Source organism: Sus scrofa, chromosome 3 (genome assembly GCF_054392235.1).
Source record: "Sus scrofa isolate SSC_HxYL_T2T_F1_AM1 chromosome 3, Sscrofa_HxYL_maternal_Yorkshire_Landrace_v2.0, whole genome shotgun sequence".
NCBI lineage: Eukaryota > Metazoa > Chordata > Mammalia > Artiodactyla > Suidae > Sus > Sus scrofa.
In genome coordinates, this window is record NC_139385.1 from 113762844 (window position 1) to 113779991 (window position 17148).

The 17148-nt window shown below is 42.6% G+C and overlaps 1 protein-coding gene and 1 long non-coding RNA gene across 2 annotated transcripts in view; both read right to left on the reverse strand.

Moving 5' to 3' along the window:
* Window positions 1–11386, reverse strand: part of LOC146404869 (uncharacterized) — a 38496-nt gene extending 27110 nt beyond the window's left edge. Inside the window, exons 1-2 of the long non-coding RNA XR_014842199.1 lie at window positions 11312–11386; window positions 10924–11022 (exon numbers count right to left, since the gene is read on the reverse strand). This is a non-coding gene — a long non-coding RNA (uncharacterized LOC146404869). The remainder of the gene's footprint in view (window positions 1–10923; window positions 11023–11311) is intronic.
* A 1119-nt stretch (window positions 11387–12505) lies between these two features.
* GEMIN6 (gem nuclear organelle associated protein 6) lies at window positions 12506–16950 on the reverse strand. The gene is made up of 3 exons (XM_003125215.5): window positions 16684–16950; window positions 16168–16311; window positions 12506–13150 (listed from the first exon to the last, which is right to left on the reverse strand). The coding sequence occupies exons 1-3, from the start codon at window positions 16689–16691 to the stop codon at window positions 12775–12777; spliced, it is 528 nt and encodes a 175-aa protein (XP_003125263.1). The 5' UTR covers window positions 16692–16950; the 3' UTR covers window positions 12506–12774.
* Between the last annotated feature and the right edge of the window lie 198 nt (window positions 16951–17148).

Genomic DNA, 17148 nt, shown 5'->3' on the forward strand with positions numbered 1-17148 from the left:
CGATCCCTGCCCTTGCTCAGTGGGTTAACGATCCGGCGTTGCCGTGAGCTGTGGTGTAGGTTGCAGACGTGGCTCAGATCCCGAATTGCTGTGGCCCTGGTGTTGGCCAGCGGCTTCAGCTCCGATTAGACCCCTAGCCTGGGAACTTCCATATGCCACAGGAGCGGCCCAAGAAATGGCAAAAAGACAAAAAAAAAAAAAAAAAAAAGAAATCTATACATAGAACTTCCACATGACCCTGCAATCCCACTCTTGGGCATCTATCCGGACAAAACTCTACTTAAAAGAGACACATGCACCCGCATGTTCATTGCAGCACTATTCACAATAGCCAGGACATAGAAACAACCCAAATGTCCATTGACAGATGATTGGATTCGGAAGATGTGGTATATATACACAATGGAATACTACTCAGCCATAAAAAAGAATGACATCATGCCATTTGCAGCAACATGGATGGAACTAGAGACTCTCATACTGAGTGAAATGAGCCAGAAAGACAAAGACAAATACCATATGATATCACTTATAACTGGAATCTAATATCCAGCACAAATGAACATCTCCTCAGAAAAGAAAATCATGGACTTGGAGAAAAGACTTGTGGCTGCCTGATGGGAGGGGGAAGGGAGTGGGAGGGATCGGGAGCTTGGGCTTATCAGACACAACTTAGAATAGATGTACAAGGAGATCCTGCTGAATAGCATTGAGAACTTTGTCTAGATACTCATGTTGCAACAGAAGAAAGGGTGGGGGAAAAAATGTAATTGTAATGTATACATGTAAGGATAACTTGATCCCCTTGCTGTACAGTGGGAAAAGAAAAAAAAAGAAAAAAAATTGTTTTAAATAAAGATATTATATACACAATGGAATATTACTCAGCCATTAAAAAGAATGAAATAATGTCATTTGTAGCAACATGGATGAACCTAGAGATTATCATACTAAGTAAGACAGAGAAAGATAAATACCATATGGTATCACTTATATGTGGAATCTAAAATCCAACTTGTGGAGTTCCCTTTGAGGCTCAGTAGTAATGAACCCAACTAGTATCCATGAGGACATGGGTTCAATCCCTGGCCCTGCTCAGTGGGTTAAGGATCCAGCATTGCCATGAGCTGTGGTGTAGGTCGCAGATGCAGCTTAGTTCCCATGTTGCTGTGGTGTAGGCCAATAGCTGCAGCTCTGATTTGACCCCTAACCTGGGAACTTACATATGCCACATGCGGTGCCCTAAAAAGCAAAAAAAAAAAAAAAAAGTAAAATACAACACATGTTAACCTATCTACAAGACTAAAATAGACTCACAGAAAAGAGAATACACTTGTGGTTGCCAAGGGGGAAGAGGGGCTGGGGGAGGAAAAGATTGGGAGTTTGGGATGAGCAGAGGCAAACTGTTATATATATGATGGATAAACAAGGTCCTACTGTATAGCACAGAGAACTATATTCAATATCCTGTGATAAAACAATAGAAAGTATATGAAAAATATGCAGAAATCATATAAATCAAACATACAATAAAAATTTTAAAAATATAGTTATCATATAATCCAGCAACTATTCCTAGGTATTTCACCCAAGAAATTATGAAAATATGTATCTAAAGACTTGTCACAGGGGCATTATTCATAACAGCCAAAAACCATAAACAATCCAAATATCCAACAACCGGTGAGTGAATAAAACATAGTATATTCATAATGGATTATTATTCAGTAATTAAAAGACACTTATATCCTACAACATGGACTCAATTTCAAGATTTAGTGGAATATTTTGTCTTTTTTCTAGGGCCACATCCACGGCACATGGAGGTTCCCAGGCTAGGGGCCCAGTTGGAGCTGTAGCCGCCAGCCCACGCCACAGCCATGCCAGATCCGAGCCACGTCTGCGACCTACACCATAGCTCACGGCAACGCCAAATCTTTAACTCACTGAGCAAGGCCAGGGATCAAACCCGCAACCTCATGATTCCCAGTCGGATTCGTAAACCACTGAGCCAAGTCGGGAACTCCAGGATTATTTTAGTAAGTTGTGGTTCAACAACACACAGGCTGTTGTCTTAAATATTTTATAAGTGAGTAAGTAAAAGGAGCCAAAGACAAAAACTGTATTTTGTATGAGTTATATGAAATATACAAAAAAAAATAAAATATACATAAAGTAGATGAGTGATTACCTGGGGCTGAGGGTGGGAAAGGGAATTGACTACAAATGGGATAGAGGATCTTATGGGGATGGTGGAAATGTTTTAACAATTAGACAATGTGTGTATATTTTCAAATTATAGAATTTTCTGGATTGATGCCCAGGAGTGGATTTGCTGGATCATATGGCAGCCCTATTTTTAGTTTAAGGAAACTCATTCTCTATTTTTGCTGCACCAATTTACATTCCCACCAATAGTGTAGGAGGGTTCCCTTTTCTCCACAGCCTCTTCAGCATTTGCTATTTAGTACAGCTTTATTAGACATATCAGTGTTGACAATTTTGACTAGTTGATTTACAACGTTGTGCCAATTTGTCAGCAAAATGACCCAGTCATACTCACACATACATATACAAAAACACACACACTCCTGAAAATGTGATTATAAATAAAATGAAGTACTTAGCCATAAAAAAGAATGAAATAATGCCATTTGTAGCAACATGGACAGATATCAAGATTATCAGAGTAGGTGAAGTCGGACAGAGAAAGATAAATGTCATTTAAATGATAAATCACTCACATGCAGAGTCTAAAATATAACACAAATGAACTTATCTGAAACAGAAACAGACTCACAGACAGAACAGACCTGTGGTTGCGAAGGGAGAGGGAAGAGCTGGGAGTTTGGGATCAGCAGAGGCAGATTATTATATATAGAATGGATTAACAAGGTCCTAGTGTATAGCACAGGGAACTATATTCAATATTTTGTGATAAGCCATAATGGAAAACTATGTGTGTGCGCATATATATAAAACTAAATCATTTTACTAAAGAGTAAACGTTAACACAACATTGTAAATCAACTACACTTCAATAAATTAAATAAAAAATTAGATTATAATGGTTGCACAACTTTAAATTTACTATGAATCATTGAATTATACACTTGAAGTGAATTTTATTTGTTAATACCTCAATAAAGATATTTTTAGAAATATGTATAAAGATGCCTATAATTACAAAAAGAAAAAACTTCAGTGGCAAAACCTGACAGGCACCACCTTAACCAAGGAATCACAGTTAGCATCACCAAATATAGAACAAATCAGCATCATATGCCTCCTGAAATGATGCACTGAGAATTGTCATTTCCAGAGTATTCCTACCCAAAAAATACGTATCATACTAAATCATATGGAAGTAACAGACAAACCCAAATTGAGGGATATACCACAAAATAACTGGCCTGTATTTTCAAATGTCAGTGTCATGACAGTCAAATAAAAGATTAAGGAACTACTCCACAGGGAAGGAGACTAAAGAGACTTGACAACTGAATGCAAGACATAATCCAAGTAAGTCTTTCCTGGTTTAGTGAACACTGAGACAATAGGCAAAATTTAGATAATGTCTCTATTAAATCACATTACTGTATTAATGTTTTCTGATTTTGATAATTATATGGCAATTAAGAAAATTTCCCCATATTTCCATTGGGTCTGCAATTTATTCTTACACAGTTCAGGGGGAAATGAACACGTTCATACACATGCACAGAAAATGTAAATGAGGTAAAATGTTAACATTTGCTGGATAAAGACTATATGGCAAATCTTTGTCCCATTCTCACAAATTCTCTGAAAGTCTAAATTTATGTGAAAGTAAGTTAGAAGCAATGTGTCTCTAATTATAGTTGCTCATTAACATGTATATCCATGTGAGCAAAAATGAGAAACGCAAACAGATATGACAAGATAATGAGAATATGGGGGGAAAGGCCCTTCTTAAAAATGAAGGATCTTCTTAAAAACATAAATCAGGGAGTTCCCATCATGGCACAGCAGAAACGAATTCAACTAGGAACCATGAGGCTGCAGCTTCGATCCCTGGCCTCACTCAGTAGGTTAAGGATCTGGCATTGCTGTGAGCTGTGGTGTAGGCTGCAGACGCTGCGCGAATCCTGCATTGCTGGTGGCTCTGGCGTAGACCGGCAACTGTAGCTCCGATTGGCCCCCAGCCTGGGAACCTCCTTAAGCCTCGGGTGCAGCCCTAAAAAGCAAAATAATAAATAAAAATTAAAAATGGTTGCAATTCTCACTTAAAATAAAATTTAAAAAATCAGGAGTTTCTTGTGGCACAACAGGTTAAGGATTTGCAGCAGCTTGGATCCCTGGCCTGGGAACACCCATATGCCACAGGTGCAGCCAAAAAAATTAAAGACATCAAACAGTTCCCATGTTGGAAATAAACACATGGGGAAGTGTTAATAAAAATTAAAGCAACTTTAAAACACCATTTTGTGTTTAGTTGTAAAATTATACAAAATATTAACACTCTAAGGGTATAATGAAATTTATATACACATTACTGTTCTGATCAATGTAAAGCAACACAAACTATTGAAAGAAAACCTACATGTGTTCATACTCTTTGACATAATACATTTCTAGGCATTAGTTTTTTTGTTTTGTTTTGTTTTGTTTTTTTGTCTTTTGTCTTTTTTTGTTGTTGTTGTTGTTGCTATTTCTTGGGCCGCTCCCGCGGCATATGGAGGTTTCCAGGCTAGGGGTCCAATCGGAGCTGTAGCCACCGGCCTACGCCAGAGCCACAGCAACGCGGGATCCGAGCCGCGTCTGCAACCTACACCACAGCTCACGGCAACGCCGGATCGTTAACCCACTGAGCAAGGGCAGGGACCGAACCCGCAACCTAATGGTTCCTAGTCGTATTCGTTAACCACTGCGCCACGACGGGAACTCCGGCATTAGTTTTTGATAAAAGGAATAAAGATGTGTAATACATCTTTGCACCATAATCTATCATAGCAAAAATAACACGTCAAAAATTTGAGACTTTTTTTTGCCTTGCCTGCAGCATGCAGAAGTTCTCAAGCCAAGGATCGAACTCATGCCGCAGCAGTGATAACACCAGATCCTTAAACCACTAAGCCACCAGGAAACTCCCAAAAAGTGGTAGTTTCTTTTCTTGCAGCGACTTGATATGGGATTTCAGTTCCCAGGCCAGAGATTAAACCCCAGCCATAAAAGTGAGAGTATGGAGTCATAAACAAGACAACTTGGGAACTCCCTAAGGGACTATTTTATAAGTCTTAGTCCATAATACAACATTATCTTAAATAAAAATATTAAAACTACTGAAACAAACTGTACACATTCATTACAATTATTTAAAAACTTAAAATACTGTAATATGCAGAAGTTAAAAGAATGTTTGGGTCATGGTATAATTTTTTAATAAAAGTTGTTTAACATAATGTTGTCTGAAATAAACCAAAAACACACACACAAAAAAAGGAAAAGAGACATTATGAAAATGCCACCAGTTCTCAAAAAATTACAATCATTTTAAATTTTAATTTTATTGAAAACAATTCACAGAAAATAGTCAATGTCCACCATAGCAATTTTAGAAGGTGGAGAGATTTAGGAAGTCAGGTGAACAGTAGGACAGCAAGACAGCACAGAATTTATATTAAAGAAGGCAGGAAAAACTGTTGAAGGCGATATTGACAGTTTCATAGGTGTATGCTCATCTCCAAACTCATCAAGTTGTATTCATTAAATATGTAGTTTTTGGAGTTCCCACTGTGGTGCAGTGGGTTAAGAACCTGATTGTGGCCGCTCAGGTTGTTGCAGAGGCCAGGATTCAATCCCTAGTCCAGCACAGTGGGTTAAATGATCTGCAGTTGCTGCAGCTTGGATTCAATCCCTGGCCTCAGTAATTTCTATATGCCTTGGATGCGGCCATTTAAAAACAAAAACAAACAAACAAAAAAAGGAGTTCCCATTGTGGTGCAGTGGAAATGAATCCCGAATCCCACTACTGTCCATGAAAATGTGGGTTCATTCCCTGGCCTTGCTCAGTGGATTAAGTATCTGGCATTGCCATGAGCTGTGGTATGGATCCCAGATGCGGCTCGGATCCCGAGTTGCTGTTGCTATGGCATAGGCCAGCACCTGTACCTCCAATTCGACTCCTAGCCTGGGAACTTGCATATGCTGCAGATGTGACCCCCCCAAAAAACCCGTAAGTGTTTTTTTATGATATTTTAACCTCAAAGTGGTTTCATTTATTTTTGGCCCCACCCACAGCAGCCACCCGACTTGCTCCAATGACAAGGCCAGATCCTCAACCCACTGCACCACAATACAACTCCTCAAGCGGTTTTAGAAAAGCCAGTTGTATTTGGCAATGGGGGCAATTGATATGTGCAATTATAGTCCTTCACTGCTGATTTATCCCACAACTATAGTAATACTTAGCTTTGTCCCTAGCATTCTAGAATCTAATTCAAGGGCATTATGGGAGTTCCCTTGTGGTGCAGCTGGTTAAGAATCCAGTGTTGTCACGTCAGGGACTCTGGTCACTGCTATGTCACAGTTTTGATCCCTGGCCAGGGGACTTCCATATGCCATGGACGTGCCCCCCACCACACACAAAAAAAGGAAAAGAGGCATTATGAAAATGCCACCAGTTCTCAAAAAACTACGATCGTTTTAAATTTTTAATTAGTTTTATTGAAAACAATTCACAGAAAATAGTCAATGTCCACCATAGCAAATTTAGGAATAGGTGGAGAGATTTAGGAAGTCAGGTGAACAGTGGGAAGGCAAGACAGCACAGAAGCTGGAAGCTTTGCTCCAAAGGGATCAAAAATTATTCTGTGAAAGTCATAACCTTTTGTTCTAAAAAAGTATTCTTGGCACCACACATGTTCTAAGACTGTCCTAGCTACTGCCTCCAGGTAGCAGCAAGCAGAGCCAGCTTTGGGGAAGACTCTCTCCCTCCACCCCTACTCCCCACCCCACCCCCCATTCTACCCCCTGGAATCTGGAACCAGAGGAGGGATCGGAAACAGGCGAGTTAAACTCCTGGCGAGAATCTTAGCTGGGCAACTGGCTGGCCCAACTCCCTAAGCAGGCAGGCTTCCAGGGCTGAGCCAGACTAAGCACTCTCTTCAGCACTCAGGTTTTGTTCACAAGACAAATTAAACAATCAGAAGACTCAGTTGCCAAGAAAATCTGTCTCCGGCTCATGAGTCTGACAGCAAATAGATCTACCAACACCAATGCCCATGGGTCAAGGCTCAGTCCTGACCAAGGCTGTGGATAATTTCCTGTATTTCCATTTAACTGGTTCTTATTCCCCTTCCCCTATTTGCGAGCTGAAGACAGTCAGTGAAGGGGCACCTTCTGGTCACAAGGAAAAAGGCTGTGGGCTACATTTCACTTCTGTGGTCATGGAACTTCAAAGTTGTGAGGAAGGACTTTATTTTTTTGCTTTTTAGGGCCGTACCTGTGGCATTGCAAAGTTCCTGGGCTAGGGGTTGAGTGGGAGCTACAGCCACAGCTCACATCAACACCGGATCCCTAACCCTCTGAGCAGGGTCAGGGATCGAATCTGCATCTTCACAGGTACTAGTCGGGTTCGTTTCCCCTGAGCCACAATGGGAATTCCCAGGAAGGACTTTTTTTTTTTTTTTTTTTTTGTCTTTTTGCCATTTCCTGGGCAGCTCCCGCGGCATATGGAGGTTCCCAAGCTAGGGGTTCAATCTGAGCTGCAGCCACCAGCCTATGCCAGAACCATAGCAATGCAGGATCCGAGCCGCGTCTGCGACCCACATGAGAGCTCACTGAGCAAGGGCAGGGATCAAACCCGCAACCTCATGGCTCCTAGTCGGAGTCGTTAACCACTGCGCCATGACGGGAACTCCGAAGGACTTTCTATTCTCTGAAGTTTCTAAACTGCTTTTGCAAGTATGATCTGGGAGTTTGTTACAAGTGCAGGTTTGTGGTCCCCTACTAAATCAGAATAGATTGCTGAACCCTGCTACTAATTTGTGCTAACAAGCCCTCCAGCTGATTCTGAATTTTGACAAAGTGCGAGAAGCAGTAGGTAATCCTATTACTCTACAACTATGCAGAAAATAACAGCTATGTTATCAAACTGCTTTCAAAGAACCCCTAAAACCTGAATATTCTAAAGTATTTCTTTCAAGTACCACAAGATTCTTTTTGTATGGATGACAAGGGATAAAACAAAGGTCAAACCTGCCTTGGAAGGACACTCTGACCCCTGATAAACTAGTTCAAGGATCTCCTAGGGCAAGCTGTATGGTTAAAAACAAACAAACAAACAAACAAAAAACCTACCCTATTTTTCTATAAATATAAGCCATATAGTTTGTTAATACTCGACTCTACCAATATGGCTCAAGGGAAGCCACAGAAAGCACACAAAACCAGTGGGTACAACCGTGTTCCAATAAAACATTAAAAAAGAAGGCAGCAGACAAGATTTGGCCCAAGGGCCCATGGTTTGCTAACCCCTGTCCTAGGGAGTCAGGGGATTGGTGTTTAAATCTGATATGGGAACCCAAGGGTCACTGTCGATGTTCCCCTGCAAAGACCCCATTGCACTGGACCCCAAAGGCATGTAAGCCTTGCTGTCCAGCTTGGAGTCCAAAAACAAACAAACAAAAAAAAACAAAACACAAACCATGGCATCAGTGCTTTGGCAGATGGGGGGGGACCTTACCCATGTGAAGCAACATCCCAGAGCAGCATCCTGTGCGTGGCTAACAGCAAGCAGGATGTGGCAGCAGAATTCCACACCCAGGGGAGGAGGCGGCTACCGTTTATAGAGGAATTTGACATCAGGTTGGCTCATCAGTTACCAGGGAAACCAGCAACCAAGGCAGGCGCCCCTCAGGTCAACCACCATCACGAGGGCAGATGCTTCCCTTGAATAAACTAACAGGTGGAGCTGCTCTGGCCTAAGGGGCAGGGGGCAAGTGGGAGCAAACACATTCACGTGAGTAGGGCATAGGTGAAACAGGGGCTGGTCACGCAGGGGCATGTACAGAGAATAAGAGAACAGCCGTCTTGAGTGGCCGGACCATAAACTCCAGCCCTACATACCCTGCTCCACCCTCACATCTTGGTCAACCCCTCTTCTGTGATATCCCTAGGGTCAGGTATGGAGAGGTGCACTGCAACCCCAGTGCCGCAAATGCAGTACAGACCACAGTCTGGAGTATCAAGAGTGCAAGAGATGGGCAAACTTTTGGAGCCAGGCATCTACTGGGTCAGCTTTTCCCGGGACGACCACAGGAGAACGACAACAGCATAGACCCAACTCATTTCACAGGGAGGCCACTGTGGCTGCCCAGTCCACAAACACATTCCTTCTTCTGACCAGGGATGAAGTGGGAGATGGTCCACAGGCACCACATAGGGAAGATCAGGACCATTAACCAAAAACACAAGCAGTGAGAGCACTCCGAGATAACACCACCCTGCCTGTGGGCTGTCCTGGCCCGTAGGACCAGACTTCCTGTCCACCCTCAGTCCCCACAGCCAGGGCCAAATACTAGCAAGGCAATGGGACAACAGATTACAAGGTCAATATAATGGTGTCTCTCTCCAGTAAGGGGTCCAGATTAGTTAGGTTAGTAGACTTGGGTGAGGCCGGGTGGAAGAGCAGTGGTATCTGTAGGTCCTGTTCCCATCCTGCTCCCCAAGGGGCAGCAATCCTAAACCATGGGGGATGCCCCTGCCAGTCTCAAGGCCACTTCGTCATGTATTTCCCCAGGGGTAGAACCTGTCACAAGGACAAAAGTGACTTATGGTCCTGACTGAGTGGACAATTCTTTGGTGGTCAGCAGTTGAGCTCCGAGGCGGCAGAGCAGTTGCCTCTTGGGCACCAGGGTGTAAACACTGGGATGATTGCTCCTGGCCTATGCAGTTAGAGTTCGCAGGGCTTGAGTCAGCCTCCTGATGCACATGTTGTGAGAGCGAGTTTCCTGTCTCAACTATTGCTTAAGTAGTCTATTCATCCCTTTCAAGTTAGCCAGGCAGCAGTGGGGTCATCGAGGAGGCAGAAATACCAAGATAGGTCATTTGTCTTGGCTCATTCCTGAGCTTCATGGCCACTAAAATGGATTCCTTGGTCACTAAAGATGTCCATGGGGGTCCTACAGGTCACACATGGCTATTCCAGACCCTGAACAGTGTTTTTGCATTGCTCCATTGCCTGGGATAGGCCTTTTCTGTATTCCATCTGCTGTTATGGATTGCAGACTGCGTATAGCTCCTGCTCCACTAGATCACTGCTCTGCCCCCTTCCACAGCTGGCAACAGAAGCCCAAGGGCACTCTCGCTAATTTGCCGTTACCACAGACTCCAACCAAACCCTCGGAGTAACTGGCCGTGCCCAATTCACAAGCCGGGCCCTAATATCCCTAAAGCCCGTGTCTTTAACGGTTTAGGGGTGGTGGGTCAGGGGCCTGCCTGTCTTCTGTAGATAACCCAGGTCCTTGCATTTTGTCTGTATTCGACAGCCACCCCCCTGCAGTCAGATGAACCACAATCATGAGGCTTCTACTTTTAGGTTTGTTGTTTATTTTTTCCCCACAACCAAGGTATGTGAAGTTCTTGGACCAGGGACAGAACCCTCACCACAGCTGCAACCTGCAGCACAGCTGTAATAAGACCAGAACTGGATCCTTAACCTATTGAGCCACAGGGGAATTTCCTATGGGGCTGCTACTTTTAAACTTGAAAGAGACTGAGGTTAACAGGTTATCATCAATATAATGAGAGAAAAGCATCGTTTATGGAAGTCGGCAGCCACAGGGCCCCATGTGTTAGTGGGCAGCCAGCTTGGGACTCCCCCAGCCCCCACCCCCACAACTTTCCATCACCCATTCTCACTTCCTACATCTTGGCACTCACGGGAGTTTCCTCAGCCTCCTGGCTGCCTTGTCAGTTGTTGGGCTGCACCCCGCAGGTCTGTAAGCCTTGTGGATGCTCAGCCTTGAGACCAAGAGAAGCCTGGAGACAGCAACAGAAATATCAACAGCTTACTAGGCAGAGGAGCTTACACATCTGAAGCAGAGTCCTAGAGTGACAAGGGCCTGAAGTTGCCTAACCTCTATTCTAGGGAGTAAGGGGCTTGAAGTTTTAATCTGTGGGAACCCTGTGAGCACTGTAGATGTTCTCCCGCAAAGACCCTGTGGCTCTGCACCCCACAGCCCAGCAAGCCTTGTTATGCAGCTTGTAGTCCAAAGAAAGAACCCAGAAGTAGCGACATCAGTGCTTTAGTAGAGGGGGGAGATCTTACACATTTGAAGCAAGGTCCTGAAGTAACACTCCACCACGTGTGGCTGAGGGTGAGGAGAATATGGCTACAGACTTCCCTAGCTGTGGGAGGAGGCTACCATTTATAGGAGGAATTGACACCGGGCTGGCTCATCAGTTACCAGGGAAACTAGCTTCCCTTGAATAAACTAGCAGGTGGAGCTGTTCTGGCCTAAGGGGCAGAGGGTAAACACATTCACATGAGTAGGCGTAGGTGAAGTAGAGACTGGTCACCCATGAGGATGTACAGACAGCAAGAGAATAGCCATTTTGAGTAGCCTAAACTAACAATCTGGGGTTCCTTTGTGGGCCAGAAACCTCTCTGACTGGCTTCCAAGTGGTAGGATCAGAGCACTGTGACTCAGAAGTCTGAGCCAAACCCACCAGGCAAAAGAACTGGGTTGAGCTCAGCAGCAAAATACCTGTCACCTTTTTCCTCAGAGATATCAGCCACTGCTCACTTTCAAGGCTTTTCAGAGTTATAAGGTTTATGTGTTAAGATTTTACCAACAATCAAAACTTTCAAGTCTCAACCAAAAAAGCATATAGTCTAATCAAAAAAACTATTTCATCATTATACAAACAACTTTAAAAAATAACCTTTTTAAAATAGACACATTTGGAGTTCCCGTCATGACTCAGTGGTTAACAAATCCAACTAGGAACCATGAGGTTGCAGGTTCGATCCCTGGCCTTGCTCAGTGGGTTAAAGATCTGGCGTTGCTGTGAACTGTGGTGTAAGTTACAGACGCAGTTTGGATCCCACATTGCTGTGGCTCTGACGTAGGCCGGCGGCTACAGCTCCAATTTGACCCCTAGCTTGGGAACCTCCATTTGCCACAGGAGTGGCCCTAGAAAAGGCAAAAAATAAAAACAATAGATGCATTTAGTTAGTGCAAAGGAAGGCTATAACAAGATTGTGGGAGTCCCCATTATGGCTCAGTGGTTAGCAAACCCAACTAGCATCCATGAGGACACAGGTTCAATTCCTGGCCTTGATCAGTGGATTAGGATCTGGTGTTGCTGTGAGCTGTGGTGTAGGTTGCAGACGCAGTTTGGATCCCATGTTGCTGTGGTACAGGCAGACAGCTACAGCTCTGATTTGACCCCTAGCCTGGGAACCTCCGTATGCTGTGAGTGTGGTCCTAAAAAGACCAAAACAAAACAAAAACTGAGATTGTATTTTAACTTTGAATTTTATAACAAATTTAACATGTTCCATCTTTTCCGAATACATTTCTTGTCTAACAAAAATGGAGGTGTATCCCCATCACAAGAAAAGACTCGTAATTCTGATGTCCCTGTTATAGTTTTGTTTGAGGTGCCATCCTGCCCGGTTTACTTATTAGCACTCATGATCCATATCTTTTATTTCAGCAGAAACAACAAAGACTTTCCAAAAGAGGAAGTCTTATTTCAGTCAGTGCACCTACAGTTCTCAGCCTTTCAGTGGGAAGCTGCAAGATGTCCTTGAATAAGATCCTGAACACGGGACAAAATAATCTCATTAGAACTACTGCAATTTTCTGGACCATATGGGGGGTCTATAGTCAAGACCCCAGCCACACAGAGAGTCCTTCGTGAATCTCCCTGTTCAGTGATGGGGATGTGGTTCTTCTCCAGCCATTTCTTCAGGCTGTTCTTTCTCTCTTCCAGATCCTCCGGGCTGTATGCCTTGCAGTCTCCAGACATGAACAAATGCATCAGTTTCTCTCTCACGTTATGGTCCCCTTCATTCACAATTTCAACAGTCTGCACACCATGTCCCATGATTCCGGTCACAGACATGCTGCCATCTTCAAGGAAGTTCACGAGGACAATACTTTGGAGGAAAAGTAAGTTCAGAGCATAGTTGCAAAAGAAAAACCTAAAGACACATAAAACTATGGGAGAAGCTATGCAACAAGGGGCAGCATCAACCCCCAACAGGTCACTAGAATAATAGGGAATGCTCTTCCCCATTTTAAATTAATCCTCTCACCACAAGTGTTTTCACTTGCTCAATACAAATTCTCTGAGGGTCCTAAACATCTAAATCTTTTGCCCAGCCTAAAGCTAATCATTGTGGGATGTAGTTAAAGCATTAAGGAGTTGTAAATGTTTTAAATGTGTATTAGGAAAAAAGACAGGGTACAGATTTAACTTTCAGAGTTTAAAAAAAAAAAAATGAATAACTCCCCTTCAGAGCAGATGGAAGAAAATAACAAAGCACAAAATTAATCAAGCAGAAAACAAAAGCGTCAATAAGAGGATCATCCAAGCCAAAAGCTGGTTCTTTGAAAAGGATATATAAATTTCAGAAAACGCAGCCAAGATTAATAAAAAGAGAGAAAAAAAAAAAGGCACATATAAATACTATTAGGAAAAAGGCAGCAAAAATTAATAGTATAAAATATTAAGAACCAATTTAAGCCAATAATTTTGAAACTTAAAACAGAAGACTTCCTAGAAGATATAAATTTCTACCGCTGACTTAAAAAAAGAGAGAGAAAGTACATAGTCCTATAATTTTTAACAAAAACTGAATAACAAGTTTAAAATCTTGCCATGGTGGCGGGGGTAGGTGGGGGAGGCCCGGATAATTTTACCAGGAAGTTCTATAAAATTTTCAAGGATCAAACATTTCTATCCAACCAAATTCTTCTAAGAGAATATAAAAGGGAGACAGACAATGCCTCAACTTATTTAGTGAGGCTAATAATACCTTGATACCAAAAGCAGAGGACAGGGTTAAAAATAAAAATATAGACTAATCTCACTCATGAATATAAATGCAAAAATCTAATTAAAATGATATATAATATGATGCGATGTGCTGTAACATGATGAGAATTTCATTTTCATGGTACGTTTCCCAAAAACCTACAACCAACAGTCTCTGAGAAAGCATCACACAAACCCAAATTGAGAGACATTCTACAAAATACCACACCAGAACTCTTCAAAGATGTCAGGGTCATGAAAAACAAAGACTGAAAAACTGTCACATATCAGAGGAGACTAAGGGGACATGATGATTAAATGTAATGTGGGATCTTGGATTCGATACCAGAAGAGGAAAAGGTCAGGAGTGGAGAAAGTGATAAAATCCAAATGATTGTAGTTTAGTTAATGTAAATTGTTAGTTCTGACAAGTGTTTAATTGCTGTGTAAGCTGCAAACATTAGGAAGCTGGGGATATAGGTACTCTCTGTGCTTTCTTTACAATTCTTGTGTAAGTCTAAAATCATTCCAAAATAAAGTGTGTTTGTATTACCACCTTTAAAGTAGACTTGCAAAAAATAAATCTGATTCTAATCAAACCTCTAGATATGTATGCTAGTTTTTAGGAAATAGAAGATAGAAGACCATGTTTAATTATACCATGACAATGCAATGAGTTAAATCCAGAGTGTGTTCAATTCTCTAAGACCAGAGACTCCATTTCTTCAACAAATAAATGATATGGAAAACCAAAGAGAGAGAAAGTACAATTTCTAGATTAAGATTTTTAAGAGACACATCAACAAACTAATAAACCAATATGAAAAGATACTTTGGGAGTTCCCATTGTTGTGCAGCGGAAACAAATCCGACTAGGAACCATGAGGTTGCGGGTTCAATCCCTGGCCTTGCTCAGTGAGTTGAGGATCTGGAGTTGCTGTGATCTGTGGTGTAGGCAGCAGACTCGGCTGGGATCGTGTTACTGTGGCTCTGGCTAGGCCAGCAGCTATAACTCCGATTGGACCCCTAGTCTGGAAACCTCCAAATGCCGCGGGTGTGGCCGTACAAAGATAAAAGACAAACTTTGGAGACAATCAGGAAAATCTGAACTCGGACTAAGAATTAGCTAATATTAAAGTTATTTTCACTTTTGTTAAAGTGTTATAATGTTATGTGGTTACTTTTATTAGAGTCCTAATCTGCTAACAGCTATAATGAAGGATTTATGAGCACATCATTAAAAATTATCTCTGGGAGTTCCCATCGTGGCACAGTGGTTAACGAACCAGACTAGCATCCATTAGGATGCGGGCTCCATCCTGGCCTCGCTCAGTGGGTTAAGGATTCAGTGTTGCCATGAACTGTGGTGTAGGTGTAGGCTGCAGATGCAACTCTGCTCCCATGTTGCTGTGGCTGTGGTGCAGGCCAGCAGCTACAGCTCTGACTGGACCTCGAGCATGGGAACCTCCATATGCTGCGCGGGTGCAGCCCTAAAAAAAAGATAAAAATAAATAAACAAATAATGAAAAATAAAAATTATCTCTGTAATTGGCCTCAAAATATCTGGGAGAATAAGGCTAGTGTTCATTATACTACTCTCATTACATTTATATGTATTTGAAACTTTCCAATAGAATGTAATAAAAAAAAGGAGTGTCCCATTTTTATGAACCTGGCTGGTCTAGAAGAATTCTATACTATACTATAAATAGCATATTCTATAAGAACAGTACTTAGATTCAAAGGATATTAAATTCTTATGCGAGAATAATTAGCCTTTCATTTATCTGCTTTTTTTTTTTTTTTTTTTTTGTCTTTTTGCCTTTTCTAGGGCCGATCCCACGGCATATGGATGTTCCCAAGCTAGGGGTCCAATCGGAACTGTAGCTGCTGGCCTACGCCAGAGCCACAGCAACGGGGGATCCGAGCCACTTCTGCAATCTACACCACAGCTCACGGCAACACCGGATCCTTAACCCACTGAGCAAGGCCAAGGACCGAACCTGCAACCTCATGGTTCCTAGTTGGATTCATTAACCACTGAGACACGAGAGGAACTCCTTTCTGCTTTCTTAGTATGAAATAACATATACACAGAACAAAGGGGGATTTCTGGGAAGCAGGACCCATACTCACTTGGCAGAGACTGGGTCTGTGGTTAAAACCCATCCTTTATACTCCTTCTCACTGGCTGTCACTCTGACTTCTTTGTAAGTGTAATCTTGCCATTCTAAGGGGCCTTTCTTCATCCATTCATTCATGGCTGCCAGCTGGCTAGATCTAAAACAACCACCAGTTCGGATTAACATATATGTTCCATCCAAGCAAACGTATTACCCCTGATGTCCACTCTAATGGCGAGAGAGAACACCTGCGATTTGCCTCAAATTCCACATCAAGGAAACAGTTAAAACTTACTATTCAGTCTGAAAGCCAAGCGGACACCGAGTTGCCGCGGGCCCGTCTGGGGTAACTCATCTGGCACAATTCTATTTCACCTTCCAATCCCATTCCTGATCACCTTCGCGCTGGCTTTGATCTCCGATCTGAAGATGCTCGGACCCCGGACCCTTTAACTCTGCTCTCCTTCGATCAAAGAAGCTCACTCCACACACTATTAGTCAAAATTGAAAAAGAAAACTCCTCTCATACCCACACATTTCCTCTCTGGTTCTGTTTCTCCGCTGGATCCCGCCAGGGAGAGGCCTCCGGAAAATGACAATTTCAATTTAAAATTTGTTTGGAGGATGCGTAAACGAAGGGGCAGCAGCTAGGCTCTAGAGCTGATTCCCTGACCTAGCCCGTATCAGCAGGATTCTCAGAGCTGTACTCAAACCAGGTGATACTTAACATTTAATCCTGACAAACGAGGAAAATACCAATTAAAACTTCTGGCACCAACCGGCCCTGAGCAACCACGCGGGAAGGAAGGAATCTCTTGAGCGGAGTCCAGTGTGCTTTGCGCCATGTCGTCACTTCCTACCCCCAGAATTCTCCGGTTTGTAGTCCTTGGCCTTGGTCACACTTAGAGATTTGAGAGTCCGGGAGGATTGGAATGATAAAAGCAGCGTTCAGAGTGCAGGCAAGGCCTGATTTTTTTTTTTTTTTTTTTTTTTT